Source organism: Pelodiscus sinensis, chromosome 4, assembly GCF_049634645.1.
Source record: "Pelodiscus sinensis isolate JC-2024 chromosome 4, ASM4963464v1, whole genome shotgun sequence".
Lineage (NCBI taxonomy): Eukaryota > Metazoa > Chordata > Testudines > Trionychidae > Pelodiscus > Pelodiscus sinensis.
Window position 1 is genome coordinate 125,485,735 of NC_134714.1, and position 18,748 is coordinate 125,504,482.

The following is an 18,748-nucleotide window of genomic DNA, read 5'->3' on the forward strand; positions in this document are numbered from 1 at the left end:
CTGAGCCTATAACTATCATCACTGAAATATCATGGAAGTCAGGAGAGATTCCAGAAGACTAGAAAAGGGAAATAAGAACAACCCAGGAAACTACAGACCAGTCAGTTTAACTCCTGTGCCAGGAATGATATTGAAGCAAGTAATTAAGGAATTCATCTGCAGATGTTTGTACATCTGGAAGAAAATAAGGTGATAGGAAACAGCCAGCACAGATCTGTAAAGAACAAATCGTGTCAAATCAATCCGATAGCTTTCTCTGATAACAAGTCACATGGATAAGGGAGAAGTGGTGGCATTTTAGTGAGGCATTTGATATGGTCTCACATGACCTTCTTATTAATAAACTCGGGAAATACAACCTAGATAGGGCTATTGTAAAGTGTGTACATAACTGGATGTATGACCATTCTCAGAGAGTAGTTATTAATGGTTCAGAGTCATGCTGGAAGGGTATAACAAGTGGGGTTCCGCAGGGGTCCCTTCTGTTCAATGTCTTCATCAACGATTTAGATGATATCGTAGTAAGTATGCTTATTAAGTTGGCAGATGATACCAAGCTGGGAGGGGTTATAACTGCTTTGGACAATAGGATCATAATTCAAAATGATCTGGACAAATAGGAGAAATGGTCTGAGGTAAATAGGATGAAGTTTAATAAGGACAAATGCAAAGTGCTCCACTTAGGAAGGAACAATCCGTTTCCACACATACAGAATGGGAAGCAACTGTCTGGGAAGGAGTACGGCAGAAAGAAATCTAGGGGTCATAGTGGACCACAAACTAAATATGACTCAATAGTGTGACACTGTTGCAAAAAAAAGCAAACAATTCTGGGATGCATTAACAAGAGTTTTGTGAGCAAAACATGAGAAGTCATTCTTCCGCTCTATCTGTGCTGATTAGGCCTCAATTAGAGTATTGTGTCCAGTTCTGGGCATCACATTTCAAGAAAGTTGTGGAAAAATTGGAGAAGGTCCAGAGAAGAGCAACAAAAATGATTAAGTATCAGAGGGGTAACTGTGTTAGTCTGAATCCGTATAAACAGTGAGAAGTCCTGCGGCACCTTATAGATTAACAGATTTATTGGCACATAAGCTTTCGTGGGCAAAGATCCACTTCGTCAGATGCATGAACGCATCTGACGAAGTGCGTCTTTGCCCACGAAAGCTTATGCACCAATAAATCTGTTAATCTATAAGGTGCCACAGGACTTCTTGTTTTAAAAATGATTAAAGGTCTAGAAAATATGAACTATGAGGCTGAAGACATTGGGCTTGTTTAGTTTGGAAAAGAGAAGACTGAAAGGGGACATGATAGCAGTTTTCAGGTATCTAAAAGGGTGTCACAGGGAGGAGGAGGGAAAATTGTTCTCCTTGGCCTCTGATGATAAGACAAGAAGCAATGGGCTTAAACTGCAGCAAAGGAGATTTAGGTTAGACATTAGAAAAAACTTCCTGTCAGGGTGGTTAAACACTGGAATAAGTTGCCCAGGGAGGTTGTGGAATCTCCATCACTGGAAATATTTAAGAGCAGGTTAGACGGACATCTATCAGGGATGATATAGACCAGTGTTTCTCAACCAGTGGTACGAATACCCTTAGGGGTACTTGAGCAAAGTCTGTGGGGTATGTCAACACAACTGAAATTTGGAGAAAATTGAATTTTTGTTTTAAGTTTTACAGCACTTTATTATTTTTGTACTTTTTACACCAAAACATTTCATCGCCCACCCAGCTACAATTAAGTTGTTTAAACAAATGTGTTGTGATGGTAGAAAAAATGTTTGTGTGTCTGAAAACTGTAGATACTGGGGGATCCTTATTTTTTTTTTAAAGGGGTACTTTATTAAAAAAGGTTGAGAAACACTGATATAGAGCATGCTTGGTTCTGCCATGAGGACAGGGGATTGGACTTGATGATCTCTCAAGGTCCCTTCCAGTTCTAATATACTATGAAACAACCCAAACTGTGTGCAATGTTACAGAAACCCCATTGCTATAGCATGTGTAAGCACAAATACAGCCCGTCCCCGAGTTACGAACGTGTCGATTTACTACCATTCGCACTTACGACCAACCTCCCGTTAACCCAATACAGCCGGTTCTTGACTTATGAACGCACCATCCGCACTTCTGAACAGTGCAGCCGTATTTAAAAGCATGTATTCCCGACTTACGAACAAACTGAGTTACGGCCAGGTGTTTGGTACGTAACCCGTTTGTAAGTCGGGGACCGGCTGTATAATAAAACTATCACAGGCAGATGTCATGATCAAAGGGTTCAGCACTACTGAGCTTACATGGACAAAATGTGGTGGAAAATGATGGGCTCTACTGTAATTTCAATCGGAAATGCAACAAGATCTTTTTCATCTCTGCATCTAGAACTGAGTAACACAGCTTTAATGCAGGAATCACTGGATGAGTTTTCCCAGCCCATGTTACAAAGGAGATCAGACTACATAAATGGTTTTCAATTTTTTTTTCTTGCAATCCAGTTGAAGAAAATTGTTGATGCCTGCGACCCAACATAACCATATCTTTTGACTGGAGTGCAGGCTCTAGGGTGGGGCTGAGGATAACGGGTTTGGGGTACAGGAAGGGGCACTGGATTTGGGGGGCATGGTTCATGGCTGGAGCAGGGGACCGGGGCATGGGGTTGCAAATTAACCACCAATGGTTCCCGGTCAGCAGCACAGCAGTGCTATGGCAGGCTTCCTGCCTTTCCTTGTACCATGGAAGCAGCCAGCAGCAGGTCCGGCTCCTAAGAGGAGGTGCAAAAGTGGTTCTGCGCTGCTCTCGCCCACAGGCATCACCCCCACCAGTTGCCATTGGCGAGTGCTTAGGGCAGGAGTAGCACAGAGCCCTGTGGCCTCCCCAGTTTAGAGGCTGGACCAGATGCTAGCCGCTTGTAGGGTGCAGCATGGTCCACAGTACCAGGCCGGGCAAGAAGCCTGCCTAACGACCCCTGCTGGTCACCTGATCATCCTTACAGCAAGGTGACCCTATGCCTGAGATTCCACAACCCACTACTGGGTTGTGACCTATAGTTTGAAAACCACTGGACTAGATGATCAGAATGGAACCTTTTGGCTTTAAAGTCCATGAATTTATGCTCTGATTAGAAAGAAAATAGAGCATGTTTCTAATATTGCCAGTAATTCAGAGCCCTTGCCCTTTCAGGCAAAATTTCTTTAATATACTGATAATTAGCACACCAGATCAAGAATCTGGCAGGTGTCTACCCAAAATATCGCACATGCATAAGCAACAGCACAGCAATATTCTCCACACCCTGAAGAGATCATTGTTAAACATGAGAGGGGAGCTCAAGGTCCCGCATCTGTTCAGACCTTGTTTCTCTGCTCAGATTGCCAGCAAGACAAATCCATCCGCACAGGGCACCCTAGTTGAAAGACCACTGGACCAGGAGTCCGGAGGCATGGGTTCCATTCCCAGTTCAGACACAGCCAACCTCAGAAAGGGATTCTATGTCACATGCGTATCTCAGTTTTACCATCTGTGAAACTGAAATAATATTACTAACCTCCTTTGTAAAGCACTTGAATAGACTCATGAAATGTACATGATAAACATGAGATTACTATTACTTGTGCTCATGACTTGTATATGATCTAGACATTAAGAACTAAACTGAGGCCAAACTCATTTTACACAGGCCAGCAAGAAGCCATTAGAAAGCAACGATTTTCAGTCCACGTCTATCTGATCAGGCAAGGTAAAGATGAAGGACTCTGTGTCCTTCCACCAATTTTCCAAGTCAGCCCAGTGTGTGATGAAGTGGGGACTGTATTTGCTTTATTTTGTTGCATGTGAGTTCTACCGTCCTATAGTAGTAACCTTGTGTGGGTGCTTCAGTTTCCTGAGGAACTGCACTAATACCTATATCCAGGGCTCAACAAACCGCTGATTCTACTCGCCCATGGCGAGTAGATTTCAGCCGGTCCCTCCATGCATCCCATTCACTGGCTCATGCGAGGTGCGGGGCTGGCGAGTAGCTCTTGTCACGGTTTGTCAAGCCCTGCCTATATCCATGGTGTCCAACCAGTTCTGAAGCAGTAGCCACTATACCAGTGTGTTGGACACCATACACGGCGATGTGAATTTTGTGAGTTAGTATCACTGAGGGAGGCTGCTGTAGCCAAAATATGTACACAGTACGCAACAGCAGATGCCCTTCATAATCTGCGCCCAGGAGGGGAGATGTAACAGTGCTCAGAATTGTTCCCTTTGAGAGACTACCCTAACAGTAAGACAGGCTTGAAACCCCTACAGAAATGAAAAGTGGCCTTAGCATATCCCTGAACAGGATTTACTGACTCCTCCCAACCTCTGAGAAGGAAGCAGATCAGGGCCCAACATCAGCAACTGCAAAGAAATAGGAAGAGACTATAAACCCAAAAGGAGCTCTCCTCAACTTCCCCAATGCATGCTGAAAGACTTTTCTGCTAATGAAATAATGAGAAATGATCAAATCTAAAGCATCAATCATCCAAGAACCTCAATGCTCCTAAAGAGGGAATCCTCAATCTCCTGTGGAGTGCTAATAGCCATGTGGCACAGACAAAGGAAGTGAGGCAGTTTTGCCTAGGTCACAAAGTCAATCCTGACTTCCAGTCTCTTGCTCTAACCACTAGACCACAATACTACTTACCAGAGGTTCCAGGACAGCATAAATGACATGGACATTTACAAGGACATTCATGTGCTCCAGTTCATACCAGCCCTGCCCAATGATTTCCAATACCCTCTTTTCATGGATACCCAAGAAAGCCACCTTGGATACCTGGTAAACAAAGCAGATGGTAGGAGCCTGGCAGCCATAGAGGAACTTGACATCGATGACCTGCAGCTCCTCCAGGCGGATGTTAAAGGCCTTTAACTCCTTGTTGTCCCGCTCCAGAGGAATGACCTTGAAGAGGCCATCATAGAGCCGCAGTCCAATCATCCGACACTCTGGGTCAATGATGCCAATTATACCCGTCTCAGAGGGCCGACCAATGCGATCCTGAAAGAGAAGAAACCAGTATCAGAAAGAGACCCAAACACAGAACCAACAGAACACTCAGAGAGAACAAGAAACAAGGTCAACATCCCACAGCTGGGAATGGATTTCCTGCAATCCATTCAATAGGCTTTAGCATATTATTCAAGTAAGCAAAAAATATCCTGGTATTCGAAGTGGATGTCCTTTCTGCCAACGAGCCATGAAATCCATCAAAGGTAAACAGCCAGCCTCAATAATTGGAATCTCAATTTCCTGTAGCATAAAACACATTGCAGCTTCTCTCCTAGGAAGGCAGCAAGGCTTAATATATAGAGCACTGAACAGGGATACACAAGACCTGTGTTCTATTCCCACCTCTGCCTGGGTGACTCACATAAGTCATGTCACAGCCTCCTGCCTCAGTTTCCCCATCACTAAAATTAGAATAATGATACTTCTTTTCTAAAACACTGAGATCTAAAGATGTCAGAGACCTAGATATTATCTGTAGGTCTTTTAGCACATTAGGTAGAAAAACCGTGGCACAGAAAAGCATATTGCCCAAGGAAACACTCAGCAACTTACTGGCAGACTAAATCTCCTGACATCCAGGCCTGTGCTCAATCCACTACCTCACAGTTGTCAATTATATCTCAACATTTGAAATCAGATGAAAGCTACTTTGACTTGACAGCTGGTGAGGGTTTTCGCTGAATACTAGTGTAAGTAATCAGACACAGAGTCAGCTGCAGGATCAGGACTGTAGTTACAAGCTCCACAAGGGCTGACACTTGTAATTATAATTTGTCTATGTCAACAGAAAAACAAAACCAGCAATCATGAAGAGAATCCATCAGCTATCCAGGGTACTTGATATATGGTAACTGGACTGCACTGCCCACCCAACTTACCTGCACGTTGCCATGGGCACGGGTGATGATATCAATGCTCTCACCACTTTGCTTGTACTCAAGGATACAGGCATTGTACTTGGCTGTCAAGATGAACAGCAGATCCTTGTTCTCCCCCTAGAAAAAGGGATCAACATACTTTCCATACTAGGAATGTAACTGGTTAACTGGCAGCCCAGTTGGGCTGAACCAGCCCCTTGCCTGATGTGGGCAGGGGACTGCTCCATTCCAGCCAGGCCCACCATGGCACAGTGGGTCCAGGACTGCTCCAGTCCAGCCGGGCCCACCATGGCACACAGTGGGCCCAGGACTGCTCCAGTCCAGCCAGGCCCACCATGGCACAGTGGGTCCAGGACTGCTCCAGTCCAGCCGGGCCCACCATGGCACACAGTGGGCCCAGGACTGCTCCAGTCCAGCCGGGCCCTCCATGGCACAGTGGGCCCAGATGGAGCCGTGGTGCCGCCACCCCTCCTCCCAAACACAGTGGGCCCAGCCAGAGCCATGGAGCTGGCCCCCACCCACAACCTGGCGCACCTGATCTGAGCAACCCCCTGCTGTGCCGCGGGCCACACCAGGCTAGCCAGGCCAACGGCACGGCGCTGTGGGTGGGGGGCTGTTTAAGCAATGACATCGTACCAGGCACCACGCTCACCTTTGGGTGGAAGAGCTCCATGACGGCGATCTTGCCATACATGCCCACCTCCTTGACGGGCCGCAGCCCCTCCGGCGTGACCACATAGATCTCAAGGCGGGTGTTCTTCGCTATCAGCAGGTTCAGGTCCTCGGCGGAAGTGAAGTGTCCTGCGAGAGAAAGCAGCCTGCTCACCCCCTGCACCCTGCGCGTCCCCCCCCCCCGCTTTCTCCCCCGCGCCCTGATCGCTCCGTTCACTGGCACCCCCAGAACCCTGCTCCCCCCCCCCGCCGGACCCCCCCGTGTCCCAGCTCCCTCTGGCCCCACCGACCCGCCCAGCACCTCGCGCCTCCCTCAGGCGAGAGCAGGACTCGGCAATGCCCCCCCCGCTGGGGTCTGCTCCGCCTCGTGCACCCCCGACCCGGCCCCGCTCAGCCCCCGCACCTCCCAGGGTTCCCCCTCCCCCCGCGCGCGCGGCCGGTACCGGTGACGCAGCCGTTCACGGCCGTTGGCTTCTGCGCCGTCACCACATAGTTGTAGGACATGGTGGGGGAGGGGCGGCCGGAGAGACACAGAGAGCAGGGCCCGTGCAGCCCTCACCGCCGCCTCCCGCACCAGCCAGAGCGCCGCCGCCGCGCGGGGCACCACGGGACGGCGCTGGGAGGACCCGCGCGTGCGCAGGCGCGGCGGCGGCGGAGGGACTCAGGAAGCGCGCGCGCGCAGATAAAAGAAGAGACCCGGCGGCCTCGCTGGGAGCAGAAGAGTCGGCGGGCGGGTGAGAGCGGGCGCTGCAAAGTCGCTGGGAGGGGCACCGTGCCCCGCTCCCGTACCTGGCTCCGCCCCCTGCTCTGTCCCCTCCCCCACAGTGCCTGGCTCCGCCCCCCGTGCTCTGTCCCCTCCCCCACAGTGCCTGGCTCCGCCCCCCGTGCTCTGTCCCCTCCCCCACAGTGCCTGGCACCGCCCCCCTGCTCTGTCCCCTCCCCCACAGTGCCTGGCACCGCCCCCTTGCTGCCCCATCACCCCTCTGCAAGGGGCACCCTGCTCTGTCCCTTCCCCCCAAAGTGCCTGGCTCCGCCCCCCTGCTCTGTTCCCTTCCTAGTTCTTGGCTCCGCCCCCTTGCTCTGTCCCCTCCCCCCCCCAGTGCCTGGCACTGCCCCCTTGCTGCCCCATCACCCCTTTGCAAGGGGCACCCTGTCCTGGCTCTCTGTGCCCATGCCCTGGCTCCCTTAGTGCATTGCACCGGTCCCTCGTTCAGCCCCCCTGCTGTGCCCCTCTGTGGTGCATTGCCTGCTGGAAGCGGCCGTGCCCACACTGCCCGCCCTGGTCTGCCTGCCGCTATGGCCTTTTACGCTTCCCTCTGCCAGCCTCTCCCGTGGCCCCTCCAGTCTGGGGAGCGGCTGCCCATGTTGCTTGGCTGGAGGCTTGGCCAGCAGCAAAGGAACGGCTGCCTCCCTGGTGCACAGAGCAGGGCAAGGGGGGGGGGTGTCCCTAAGATCACCCTTCCCTCCTACTCCGCAACATCCCCTTCGTGGTGCCAGGTGGAGTTTAGACTCAGGTTGAAGTCCATGGCCACAGAGGCAGGATTCAGGGTGTTCTCGGTCTCACAGGGCTGCTTTGCTGTCTGTCCAGAATCCTACACCCTTCCTCTCCAGCCACGAGACAGACGTGCTCCTCCCCAGACTTTCATCTCCCTGTCTGACCCCATGCCCAGGTGCTGACAGCTCTGCTGGAAGAAATCAGGCCCCCTCTTCCTGATCGGATCCACTCTGCTAACAGGGGTACTTCAATCCTGCCTCCATGCAGGTGAGTCCTGGCCTTGAAGGAGGTTTGGGGGGGCACAGTGGGAGCTTGGGGGTGGGGTGGAATGGAGGGCTATAGTAGGGCCCCACTTATACTGCAGTGAGGAAGTAAATCCTCTGCCCTGCATGGCCTGGCTTGTCCATCTGCCCCTCCAGCAGCATGAGGTATCCTGGCACCCTGCTACTATCAGGCTCCGAGGGCAACTGTTGCCCTGGTTGCATTTGACTGGTCTCCGTTCCCAGGCCCTGTTCCTAAGGTCTCTAGGTCACTGGGAGATTTACTTGAGTAAACGCCTCACAAGGACCTCGGAGTTTGCTCCCTCACTGGCAGCTGCACAGCCATGCCACACTGGGGCCACGAGAGCACAGACTGGCTGGCTGGGGGCCAGTCCTTACCTCCCAGCTCCCCTAGCAGAGCTGGGATCCACTGAGGAGACTCTGTGTTGCGTGGGGAGGGGCGTGTCAGCATAGGGCAGGGGTGCCCAAACTTTTTTCAAAGAGGGCCAGATTTGATGAAGTGAACATGCGTGAGGGCCGACCATTTTGCCTGACATTCTTTGAACCATTAAAATTAAATGCAAATTAACTATTTTATGCAAAGTTTATTGCAAACGGCACACTTTTCATTTCGTCACATGGATGACAAATCTAAAAAGGTGTTAAATCACTCTGCCTTTAATATCTGAAGGCCAGATGAAAAAAAAATCCAGGAAGCTGAAATATACGTCAGGAACATTGTAAAGTACATTACATATTATTGGTAATAAAGGTTGTCTGTCAACTTTTAAGTTCAAAAAATATGAACAGGAACATAACACCAAGTATACATGTTGTGTCCAAATATATTTATAACTGATTTAGACCAACTGACATTAACTGAGATTTTACAATGTATTCATCTCAATACATATGGATTCGTTGGGGGCCATAAAAGATAGATATTGCCAAATTACCTGTGGGGCCGTATTAAACCGGAACACGGGCCACAATTGGCCCGCGGGCCGGACTTTGGACATGCCTGGCATAGGGCAATAAGAGATGGGGGTGGTGCTGGAATAGGGACTTTTAGGGAACCATGACTGCTTCCCCTGTAACAGGGAACTCCAGTGTCTGTCAAGGGAAAGGCACCACGTCCCATTCCTCAGCCCCCTGAGCCAGCCAGTCTCACCACCCTGGGGTCAGATGGGAACCAGCACCCCCTTGAAGGGAAACAGTGTTCCATTCCTGCCCCCCTCCCTACCCGAGCCACCCAGTCCTCCCAACAGCAGTGTTTGAATCCCTGCCATTGTGTCATCAAAGCACATCTGCCTCCGGTAGCTCAGCTACCCAGGTAACACCCACCTACTTCAACCCCTTCCCAGCCGCAGTGCAGTCAGGAGCTGCATCACTCTCTTCTGTCACTGCCTCCCAGGTCTCCAAGAAGCTGGTGAACTCTGTGCCAGGTTGTGCGGACGATGCACTGGCTGGGCTGGTGGCCTGTAATCCGGACATCCAGCTCCTTCAGGGGCACCGGGTGGCACTGCGATCCGACCTGGAGAACGTTCGGGGCCGGGTGGCACTGCTGTCTGGAGGAGGGTCAGGACATGAGCCCGCACATGCAGGTTTGTGGTGCCAGGAGCAGGGAGCTGGGGCAGGCTGGAGGGGTGGCTGGGAGTCTGGGGAAGGGTCCTGCCTGAGGCGCACCAGGGTTTGCGCTGGTGGAGAATCCCATTGCTAAAGAGGGAGAGCATTGTGAGAGCAGTGCATGCTGGGAGTGAGGTTCTCCCATCAGGGCCCCTAACTTTCTATCTGCCCCCCTTCCTAGGGTACATCGGGAAGGGGATGCTCACTGGAGTGGTGGCTGGTGCTGTCTTCACCTCTCCTGCAGTGGGCAGCATACTGGCAGCGATCCGGGCGGTGACACAGGCTGGCTCAGGTACAGCAGCGTGGTGCCAGGTGGAAGGGTCTCACCTACCCAAGGGTGGTGGGGAGCAACTAGGGCCCCTCACTTCCTGCTGTCTCCCTTAGCTGGGACCCTGCTGATTGTGAAGAACTACACGGGGGACCGGCTGAACTTCGGGCTGGCCCTGGAGCAGGCGCGGGCAGAGGGGGCCAAAGTGCAGATGGTGGTGGTAGGCGACGACAGCGCTTTCACCACACAGAAGAAGACGGGGAGAAGAGGGCTGTGTGGCACCGTGCTCATACACAAGGTGGGTGGGATGGGCAGCCTACTTACTGTGCCAGAGGCTGTGGCACAGTGCTCATAAACACCGAGCAGATCGGTCCCCAGTGGCCACTCACAGCAGGGACCACTGCAGATCAAAGCCACCAGCCCTCAGTTACTTTCCCAGCAGCCTCGGGTCCAGTTCTGCCTGCTAGGGTCAAATGTCCTGGATAGTCTGAAGGGGGCTGATCAGTGGTGCCTGTCCAGGGGATTTGGCTGTCCACATCAAGGGCCCCAGTGACTCTGCCAGCTGGGGATGAAGCCTCAGGGGTTAAAGACACAGCCGTGTTGTCAGTCAGAGAGACAGGCCTGTGTCTCTGCACCCCTGGAGCTGGTGGGGCTGGAACCAACCCCATCTCTGCTGTCCCTGGTCATTTCCACTTGTGCATCTACTCCAGGGGTGGGTAATAATTTTAATGGGGGGGGTCTACGCCAAGATTTTGGTAAGTGGTCAAGGGCCGCACTTCTGTGGAGGGGACACAGGGTCTGGGACGGCAGGTGGGTGCAGAAGGGAGCTTAGGATAGAGCACAGGGGTATAGGAGGGGGTGTGGGGTCTGTGACAGAGTTTGGGTGAAGGAAGGGGCTGTGATGTAGAGCAAGGGATTGGGGTGCAGGGTCCAGGAAGGGGTATGGGTACAGGAGAGGATTCTGGCCTGGGGGAGGGGTGCAGGAGGGGGTGCAGGATCTGGGAGGGAGTTATGGCCTGGAGGAGGTGGGAAGAGGGGATACAGAAGGGTTGGGGGGGGTGGCCTGGGGCAAGAGGGGCTGGTGACCTGGGACAGGTAGTTGCAGGGAGATAGGCTGTGGCTGGGAGGTGCTTATTTAGGTGGCTCCCAGCCAGCAGCCCAGCAGGTACCTGAGACAGGCTCTATGTCTGTCTGCTGGGCTGGCTGCTCCAAGTAGCTCTGCTCCAGCAAGGGGGAGGAAGGAGGCTTCGCTGGAAGCCAGATCCAGCCCGTTGACTAACTCTTGCCCACCCCAATCTAGTCAGTGTCCAGCAGGGGCTTTGGGACCAGCCAGAAACTGTAATGTTTGGGTTGCAAAGCAGATTCTGGGGAGGGTTTGAATCCAGGCACAGAGCTGTCTGCAGAGGGAGCATGTTGCTTTAAGTTGCAAGGGAATGGTTCTCTGTGATTATTAGCTTTGTGAAACACTCCTAAACAGACAGTGCTGTGGTGACTTGAAGCTCAGGGCCTCGTTGTACCAGATGTTCCTCAGGCAAGAGACAGTCTGGTGGAAATAGGCCAGGCCAAAGAAATGGCCCCTTTTTGTGGATGGCACGTGAGTCCTAGAGAGTTGAAGTGATTCTCCCGGCAGTCGATGGCAGAGGCAGATATAGAACTGGGTCCCAGCCCAGTGCTGTAGCTACCAGGCTGTGTCTGTTGGCATCCTACTCTCTAAACTTGCTACCTGTTAGGGTGATTAAATACTGGAATAAATTGCCTTTGGAGGTTGTGGAGTCTCCATCATTGGAGATATTTAAGAGCAGGTTAGACAGACACCTATCAGGGATGATCTAGATGATGCCAAGTCCTGCCTTGAAGGCAGGGCTGGACTTGATGATCCTTCCAGTTCTAGAATTCTAGTATTTTATGATCCCCTCATCTCACTCACAGGGGACATGTGGTGCCCAGCATGGCGGGTCTGGAAGGATGAGGGCCCCTGGGTACTACGGTAGAAACTTGAAGTACTCGGATGCCTTGCTACCTGTTGGGCTTTAGCCGGTCTGCGGTCCTGCACCGATGCCAGTCAGAAGACAACAGGGAGGAACAGCGTCCTGAGCTGGCACTTACACAACCTTTCTCCTGCAGGTGGCTGGGGCACTGTCAGAGGCAGGAGCGAGTCTGGAGGAGATTGTTCGCAAGGTGACAGATGTTTCAAAAGCCATGGGTGAGCACGCAGGGACCCTTGGCATGGCTGGGGTGGGCACCATAGTGCCCAGAGGCTGTCAGTGGGCGAAGGAGAGGTCTGGGAGGGACATGTGGCCCCACAGCAATAGTGGACTCCCCCTGGGGATGTCTCAGCCAGGAGATCCTGCTCTCAAGTCCCAACATAGATGGTGCCCTGTCCCAAGATTTTATTTTAAACCTGGCACCTACTCCTGCACCGCTCCAGCCAGTAACCTCACCCTTCCTCCCTCCAGAGGGCACGGTGCTGATTACAGCCTAGAGACCAGAATTCTGTCTAAGAACAAGCTGCCTCTGGCTTGGCATCCGTGTGCCTGTCCTGGTCATGCTCCTATCCATGGCAAAGGTCATGCTCCTATCCGTGGCTCCTTTTGTTCCCTCTTCATGCAGGTACCTTGGGCGTGAGCCTCTCGCCCTGCAGCGTCCCTGGCTCTGGACCTACCTTTCAGCTGGCTCAGGATGAGCTGGAGCTGGGCCTGGGTGAGGAATTCCCTCTGCCTGCCTGCCTGCCTGCCTGTCTGTCTGTCTGTTGCCTTGCCTCTGACTGAGTTTGGCACACATCCCTTGTCTTGTCTCCCATCAGCCCACGGCTGTCTATCTGGGGGTGGGAACTGGCTGCTGGGTCTCCAAAGGGGATCCAGGTACCCATCATCTACAGAGCCGAGGTGCCCATGGGACTGAAATGCTCATTATCAATGAGGCCCAAGAATCCGCTGTTTAGGGTACAGGCCAGGCCGGGCGGCTGCAGCGCCCGGAGGGGGTTTATGGGCTGGGTTGCACTGCAGCGCCTGGAGGGGGTTTATGGGCTGGGTTGCACTGCAGTGCCCGGAGGGGGTTTATGGGCTGGGTTGCACTGCAGTGCCCGGAGGGGGTTTATGGGCTGGGTTGCACTGCAGTGCCCGGAGGGGGTTTATCGGCGTGGCCAGGCAGCTGCTATTGGTCACTGCTCTGACTGCCTGTGGCCCAGGCCCTATTTCTGGCTTGGGATCAGGTGCTGGCAGGGCGGGTGAGGGACAGCTGGAGGCCTTTTATCAGTGCCAATTCCTGTCTCCACAGGGATTCACGGTGAGGCGGGCGTGCGCAGGATGAAGGTAGGCTGGCTCCCCCCACACCTGCCCTCAAGCCTGTGGCTGCCCCATTCTCACCCATCTCTTCCCCCTCCCCGCAGATGGCACTGGCGGACGAAATCGTCAAGACAATGCTCGATCACATGAGCAGCTCTTCCAATGCCTCGCGCGTGGCCCTGGAGCCCGGTGAGTGACCCCCTGTCCCTGACCTGGCTGCCCCTGGGCAGGGCAGGGCAGGGCTCACCCCCACTCTCCTCTGCCTTCTAGGGGCCTCTGTGGTGCTGGTGGTGAACAACCTGGGTGGCCTGTCCTTCCTGGAGCTGGGCGTGGTGGCTGGTGCGGCTGTGCGCTGCCTTGGTGAGAGCCAGAGCTGGAGAGTGGGGACAGGCATGAGGCAGGGCTCCGATGGGAGGGTGTGCAGGGGACTCGCATCTCTTCCTCACAGGTAGAGGCTGTGCCTGGGCTGTGTGTATAATGCTCCCCAGGTATGTGCCCTAGGGCCCCTCACCACTGCCCCCCAAGCTGTCTCTGCCCTGGATTTCTAGGGTTGGATCATCCCTCAAGGACGTTCATCTTTCACTCCTCACCCCCTGAACTCCCTGCATGCTGCTCCCCTTTGCCTTCCCGCTGTGGGGAGGAGGGACAGCTTCCCTTCCTCTCCTCCACCAGCCTGCAGTCTCTCCCCAGACTCTCCCTGCACTCCCAATCTCTGGTTCCCATCCCACTCCTCACGGTTTCCCCGCCCTCTTGCTGCAGAGGACCGAGGCATTCGCATCGCCCGAGCGCTGGTCGGCACCTTCATGACGGCTCTGGAAATGTCTGGTGTCTCCCTCACCCTCCTTCTGGCAGATGACGCGCTGTTGCGACTGATCGGTGAGGCCCCGGGGCGTTGATTCCCCCTGGCATCGGGCTGGGGGTTCCGCAGAATGGGGGTGGGAGACTTCGCTGTGCGGGAGTTGAGGCTTTCCCTCTTGGCGTCAGGGCTGGGGATAAAACGGGCCGATGGACCCTTTGCTCCTCATCCAGGGCCATCTTTCCCCCATGGGCAGGATGGAGGAGAAGTGGAGCCCTTGGGGTGCCAGGGGCTGCCAGCAGCGGGTCCGCTTCTGGCACACGCAGGCAGGGAAGCTCTGAGGCCCAGTTCTCAGCACCTACAGTGGTGGCATCTCCTGGGGCTGGGCCATGAGCCGGGGCTGGGCCCAGTACTGCAAGGGCTGTGATGGGTAAAGAGGGCCCTGTGTTCCCTGACCAACCCTGCGCTAATCCCTCAGCCCTCCCAGTGGCTGGGAACCAGGCCCTCTGAGGGACTGGGTTTGGGCCTGACTTGGCTGTCTTGCTGCGCCCTAGATGCTGACACCACAGCTGTGGCCTGGCCCAACCTAGCCCGAGCGCCCGTGACTGGCCGGGACAGAGTTCGGGCAGCGCCTGAGGAGGGACCCAAGGCAGAGGAGCCTGTCCCAGACGGAGGTATGGAGGGTGACCCCTGTTCCTGGCTCTGACCGGACAAGGCTCTGGGGGCTCCAGCCGAGGCCCTGCTATCACCTCACCTGCTGTGGGCAGGGTAGGCGCAACAGTGAGGTGGCTGGCGGGCCAGAGAGATGGAGCAGCCCTGGGATTGCTGCTGCAGGGAGGAAGGGCTGGCCATCTGGGCTCAAGTTCTCTATTCAGCAAGAGGGGAGGGGAGTTGGGTCTAGCAGGAGAGAGGAGTGGGGTCTATTGGTTAGAGCAAGGTGGCAGGTGTTCCCGTCTGAGCTGCTGACGCTCTGTGATCAAGGGAATTCAGGTCCCCTCCCCCGTGCCTCAGTTTCCTCCACTGCAGGACAGGATGCTGTTGGTTCCATTCTGCCTGGCTGGGGAGAGCAGGGGGCTGTGCTGACATCTGTAGTGTGCAGTGCCAGGGCAGAGGGCCGAAATGGAGGGCTTGGGGGGAAGGGGGGGCGAGACCGAGTGGAACACACAGGCGTGGGCATGCACCTCACCGGATCTAGTGCCCAGGCAGTGAGCATGCGAGGGACACACTTGTGAGTGTGACAATTCAATCCTGCATGTCAAGCCAGGCACTCCCCTTCCCCCATCTAACCAGCACCCTGCCTGCCTCCCTCCCTCCCTCAGCGCCAGCCTCCAAGAGGGGGCGGCTGGTTCTGGAGCGGGTGTGCAGTACTCTGCTGGGCCTGCAGGAGGAGCTCAACGAACTGGACCGCGCGGCGGGGGACGGCGACTGCGGCAGCACCCATGCCCGGGCTGCCAGGGGTTAGTGCTGGGACCCAGCAACTATCTCTCAATCCATAGGAGCTCTTCTGGGCTGGAGCTCACAACAGACACAGGGATCCCTGGCTTCTGGGGGGTGGCAGCCTTCCCCTCGTGGCTCTGTGGAGGACAGAGGAGCTGGTGGGTTCAGGGAGGGGTGGGGAGCACCTCTGTGATCCAGCCCCCTTGGGGAGAGGCATCTCCGTCTGCTTCCTTGCCACCCCTTAGTGCCCCCAGCCACGGGAACCTGGCCCTATGGGGACTGGGCAGCCTGGGACTCTGGCACCCTGAGACTGGGACTTTTCAGCTTGGAAAAGAGGAGATTAAGGGGGGATATGAGAGAGGTCTATAAAATCATGACTGGTGTGGAGAATGTGAATAAGGAACAGTTATTTACTTGCCCCCATAACACAAGAACTGGGGGTCAACAAATTAATAGGCAGCAGGTTTAAAACTAACAAAAAAAGGAAATATTGTTTCACGGGGCACGTAGTCAACTTGTGGAACTCCTTGCCAGAGGATGTTGTGAAGACCAGGACTTTTAACAGGGTTCAGAAAAGAGCTAGATAAATTCATGGCGGTTAGGTCCATCAATGGCTGTTAGTCAGATGGGCAGGAATGGTGTCCCTCGCCTGTCGGGCTGGGAATGAGCAACGGAAGAGATCACTTGATGGTTCCCTGTTCTATTCATTCCCTCTGGGGCACCTGGCACTGGCCTGTGTCAGAAGACAGGACACTGGGCTCCATGGACCTTTGGTTTGACCCAGTCTGACCGTGCTTATGCGCCCTCCCTCCCCCCCAAGCACTCTGTCTGCTCACCAAGACTCAAGTCACTTCCAGGAACCAGCTCCATTACCCCTGGGACGTAGGGCTTCCTTCCCTCTGGCACACCCCCTGGAGGCATGGGGCCCCACCGGCACAGCATCCTAGGCTGGCTCCAGTCCCCACAAGGCATGGGACTCCATGTCTGGCTCCCCGAGTCCCTAGAGAACAGGATTCCTGGCTTGGCTCCCCTGCAGACTTCGGATCGTAGGATCCGTCCTGCACCCTGTGAGCTCTGCCTGGTGCCCTTCAGCCCTCGCTCTCCCTCGGGGTGGGGGGGCGGGTTTGAGGGCGCTGCCCCTCGAGCCCAGCCCTTCTGCCTCTCACCCATGCTGCCACGTGTCTCCAGCCATACAGGAGTGGTTGAACTCCACGCCCCTGCCTGCCCAGCCGTCCCGGATCCTCTCCACCCTGGCCAGGCTGCTACTGGAGAAGATGGGAGGGTCCTCGGGAGCGGTGAGTGCCGCTGATGGGGATGTGGAGATATTTGAGCCTGGCCCCCTGGCGTGAGGCTAGAGGGGGGAGGAGATGCGAGCCCAGCAGGGGGGTGTATGGATTCTGTGGGGCATGTCCCATCGCTCTGCGGGGGGTGGTATTTCCTCACACCGGGGGGAGAAGGTGTATGGGCCCTGCCATCTCGGGGCCCCTCACCCTGCGTCAGGGCGGCACTGCTGCTGAGCAGCCTGGCGTTTCCCTTGTAGCTGTACGGGCTGTTCCTGACGGCGGCTGCGCAGCCCCTGCAGAGCAGTAGCGACCCCGCGGCCTGGGCTGCTGCCATGGATGCCGGCATTAAAGCCATGCAGCAGTGAGTAGAGCCTGCAAAGCAAGAGGGAGGCTCACGTGGGTCTTGGAGGGACATGGCAGCAGTGCCTGGCCTGATGGGGGAAGGGCAGCAGGCCCTTGATGGGGCATTCCCACCCCCGCTAGCGACCCTTAACCCCTCCGCAGTGGCACTGCTCCGTGCTGACCCCTTTGCTTTCTGTGCCAGGTACGGGGGAGCTGCGCCTGGGGACAGGACCATGGTGAGTGACAAGCAGCTGCCCTGCCCCTTGGGCACATGGTACAAGGGAAACCCGGCAAAGCTCTGGCCATGCCCATCACCGTGCTACTGGGGATCTCTGGGCCTGCCCTGCCCTGACCACTCCTCCCCCTTGTGTCTTGGGCAGCTGGATTCCCTCTGTGCTGCTGCTAAGGAGCTGCACGCCCTGCGGGCCCTGGAGGCCAACATGCTGACCGTGCTGGATAAGGCAGTCCAGGTACGAGTGCTCGCTTCCCACCAAGCCCTGCCCCTTTGGGGGACAGGGGAGGGGCTAGTAAAGGGGCGGAGCTTGCAGCCATGCAGGCCCCTGAACAGATTCCCAAGCTGCATGAGGGGAGGTGAATGTGGGGCTGTGGCCCTAGCGGTCTCATGAGCAAAGTGGGGCAGGCTGGCACTGGGGCAGCTCACCGTGAAAGCTGCAGGAAAGGAGGGGGTGGCTCTGAGAGAACCAGCCAGGCCCGGTGTGCTGTGGGGCTGCCATGGCTGGAGACGCCTGGCCATGTGTGGGCTGAGGGACAGCAGCAGAGCCCTGGGGAGGGGCAGGACTGAGGCGGCATCGGGTGAGTTGCAGAGGGAAGCCGATCTGGTTGCGTTCCAGGTCTCCCCGGGGGCGGGGGGGGGGGCAGAGGCTGGGTCCAGGCCACTCTCATCCATTACCAGCTCCCTCCTGTTCTCTCTCGGCAGAGCGCAGAGGCTGCGGCTGAATCCACAAAGAACATGGAAGCAGGTGCTGGCAGGGCCAGTTACATCAGCTCGGCCCGCCTGGAGCTGCCGGACCCAGGGGCCATTGCCGCGGCGGCCATTCTGCGTTCTGTGCTGGAAGGGTTACAGAGCCAGAGCGGGTGACTCCTGCTTCATGGCACCTCCCCACTTTACCCTCCTCCCTCCGCACTGACTTCCGGGCCCTTTGCAGGCCAGACCAGGGCTGATGGCACAGAGTCCCTGGCAGGAGGGGGCTCTGGGATCTGCCCAGAGCAGGATCTCGTTGGCAGGAATGGGGGGCAGAGGGGCTCAGCCCTGAACCCACGGGGGGGCTCCCCAGCTCACCCCAGCTGCTGGGAGTACGGTGGCTGTAATAAAGAGCCCTGCTCTGGAGGTGATGGCCCATTCATTT

General features: G+C 55.4%; 2 protein-coding genes across 5 annotated transcripts in view; one reads left to right on the plus strand and one right to left on the minus strand.

Annotated features, from left to right (window-relative positions):
* DDB1 (damage specific DNA binding protein 1) overlaps positions 1-7,259 on the minus strand; it is a 27,610-nt gene extending 20,351 nt beyond the window's left edge. Inside the window, exons 1-4 of the mRNA XM_075928411.1 lie at positions 7,034-7,259; positions 6,571-6,719; positions 5,919-6,035; positions 4,807-5,028 (exon numbers count right to left, since the gene is read on the minus strand). Coding sequence (XP_075784526.1) covers positions 4,807-5,028; positions 5,919-6,035; positions 6,571-6,719; positions 7,034-7,094 — 549 coding nt within the window. The 5' untranslated portion in view covers positions 7,095-7,259. The remainder of the gene's footprint in view (positions 1-4,806; positions 5,029-5,918; positions 6,036-6,570; positions 6,720-7,033) is intronic.
* On the plus strand, positions 7,189-18,729 carry TKFC (triokinase and FMN cyclase). Of its 4 annotated transcripts, none has more exons than XM_075928413.1 (18): positions 7,189-7,324; positions 8,157-8,352; positions 9,760-9,949; positions 10,153-10,263; positions 10,356-10,537; positions 12,364-12,442; positions 12,850-12,939; positions 13,516-13,550; positions 13,628-13,712; positions 13,794-13,883; positions 14,283-14,399; positions 14,874-14,993; positions 15,639-15,776; positions 16,945-17,051; positions 17,297-17,400; positions 17,584-17,617; positions 17,762-17,851; positions 18,319-18,729. In XM_075928413.1, the coding sequence occupies exons 2-18, from the start codon at positions 8,347-8,349 to the stop codon at positions 18,478-18,480; spliced, it is 1,740 nt and encodes a 579-aa protein (XP_075784528.1). In that variant the 5' UTR covers positions 7,189-7,324; positions 8,157-8,346; the 3' UTR covers positions 18,481-18,729. The 4 variants fall into 4 exon arrangements, 3 of the variants coding, with proteins under 3 accessions (XP_075784528.1, XP_075784530.1, XP_075784531.1); XM_075928415.1 differs by having other exon boundaries at positions 7,193-7,324; positions 8,179-8,352; XM_075928416.1 differs by having other exon boundaries at positions 7,203-7,324; positions 8,261-8,352.
* The last annotated feature ends 19 nt before the right edge of the window (positions 18,730-18,748 follow it).

Coding starts and splice junctions, on each gene's coding strand:
- TKFC (XM_075928413.1), top strand. Junction 12,443..12,849: donor AGATGTTTCAAAAGCCATGG/GTGAGCACGCAG, acceptor CTCTTCATGCAG/GTACCTTGGGCGTGAGCCTC. Junction 17,852..18,318: donor TGCTGGATAAGGCAGTCCAG/GTACGAGTGCTC, acceptor CTCTCTCGGCAG/AGCGCAGAGGCTGCGGCTGA.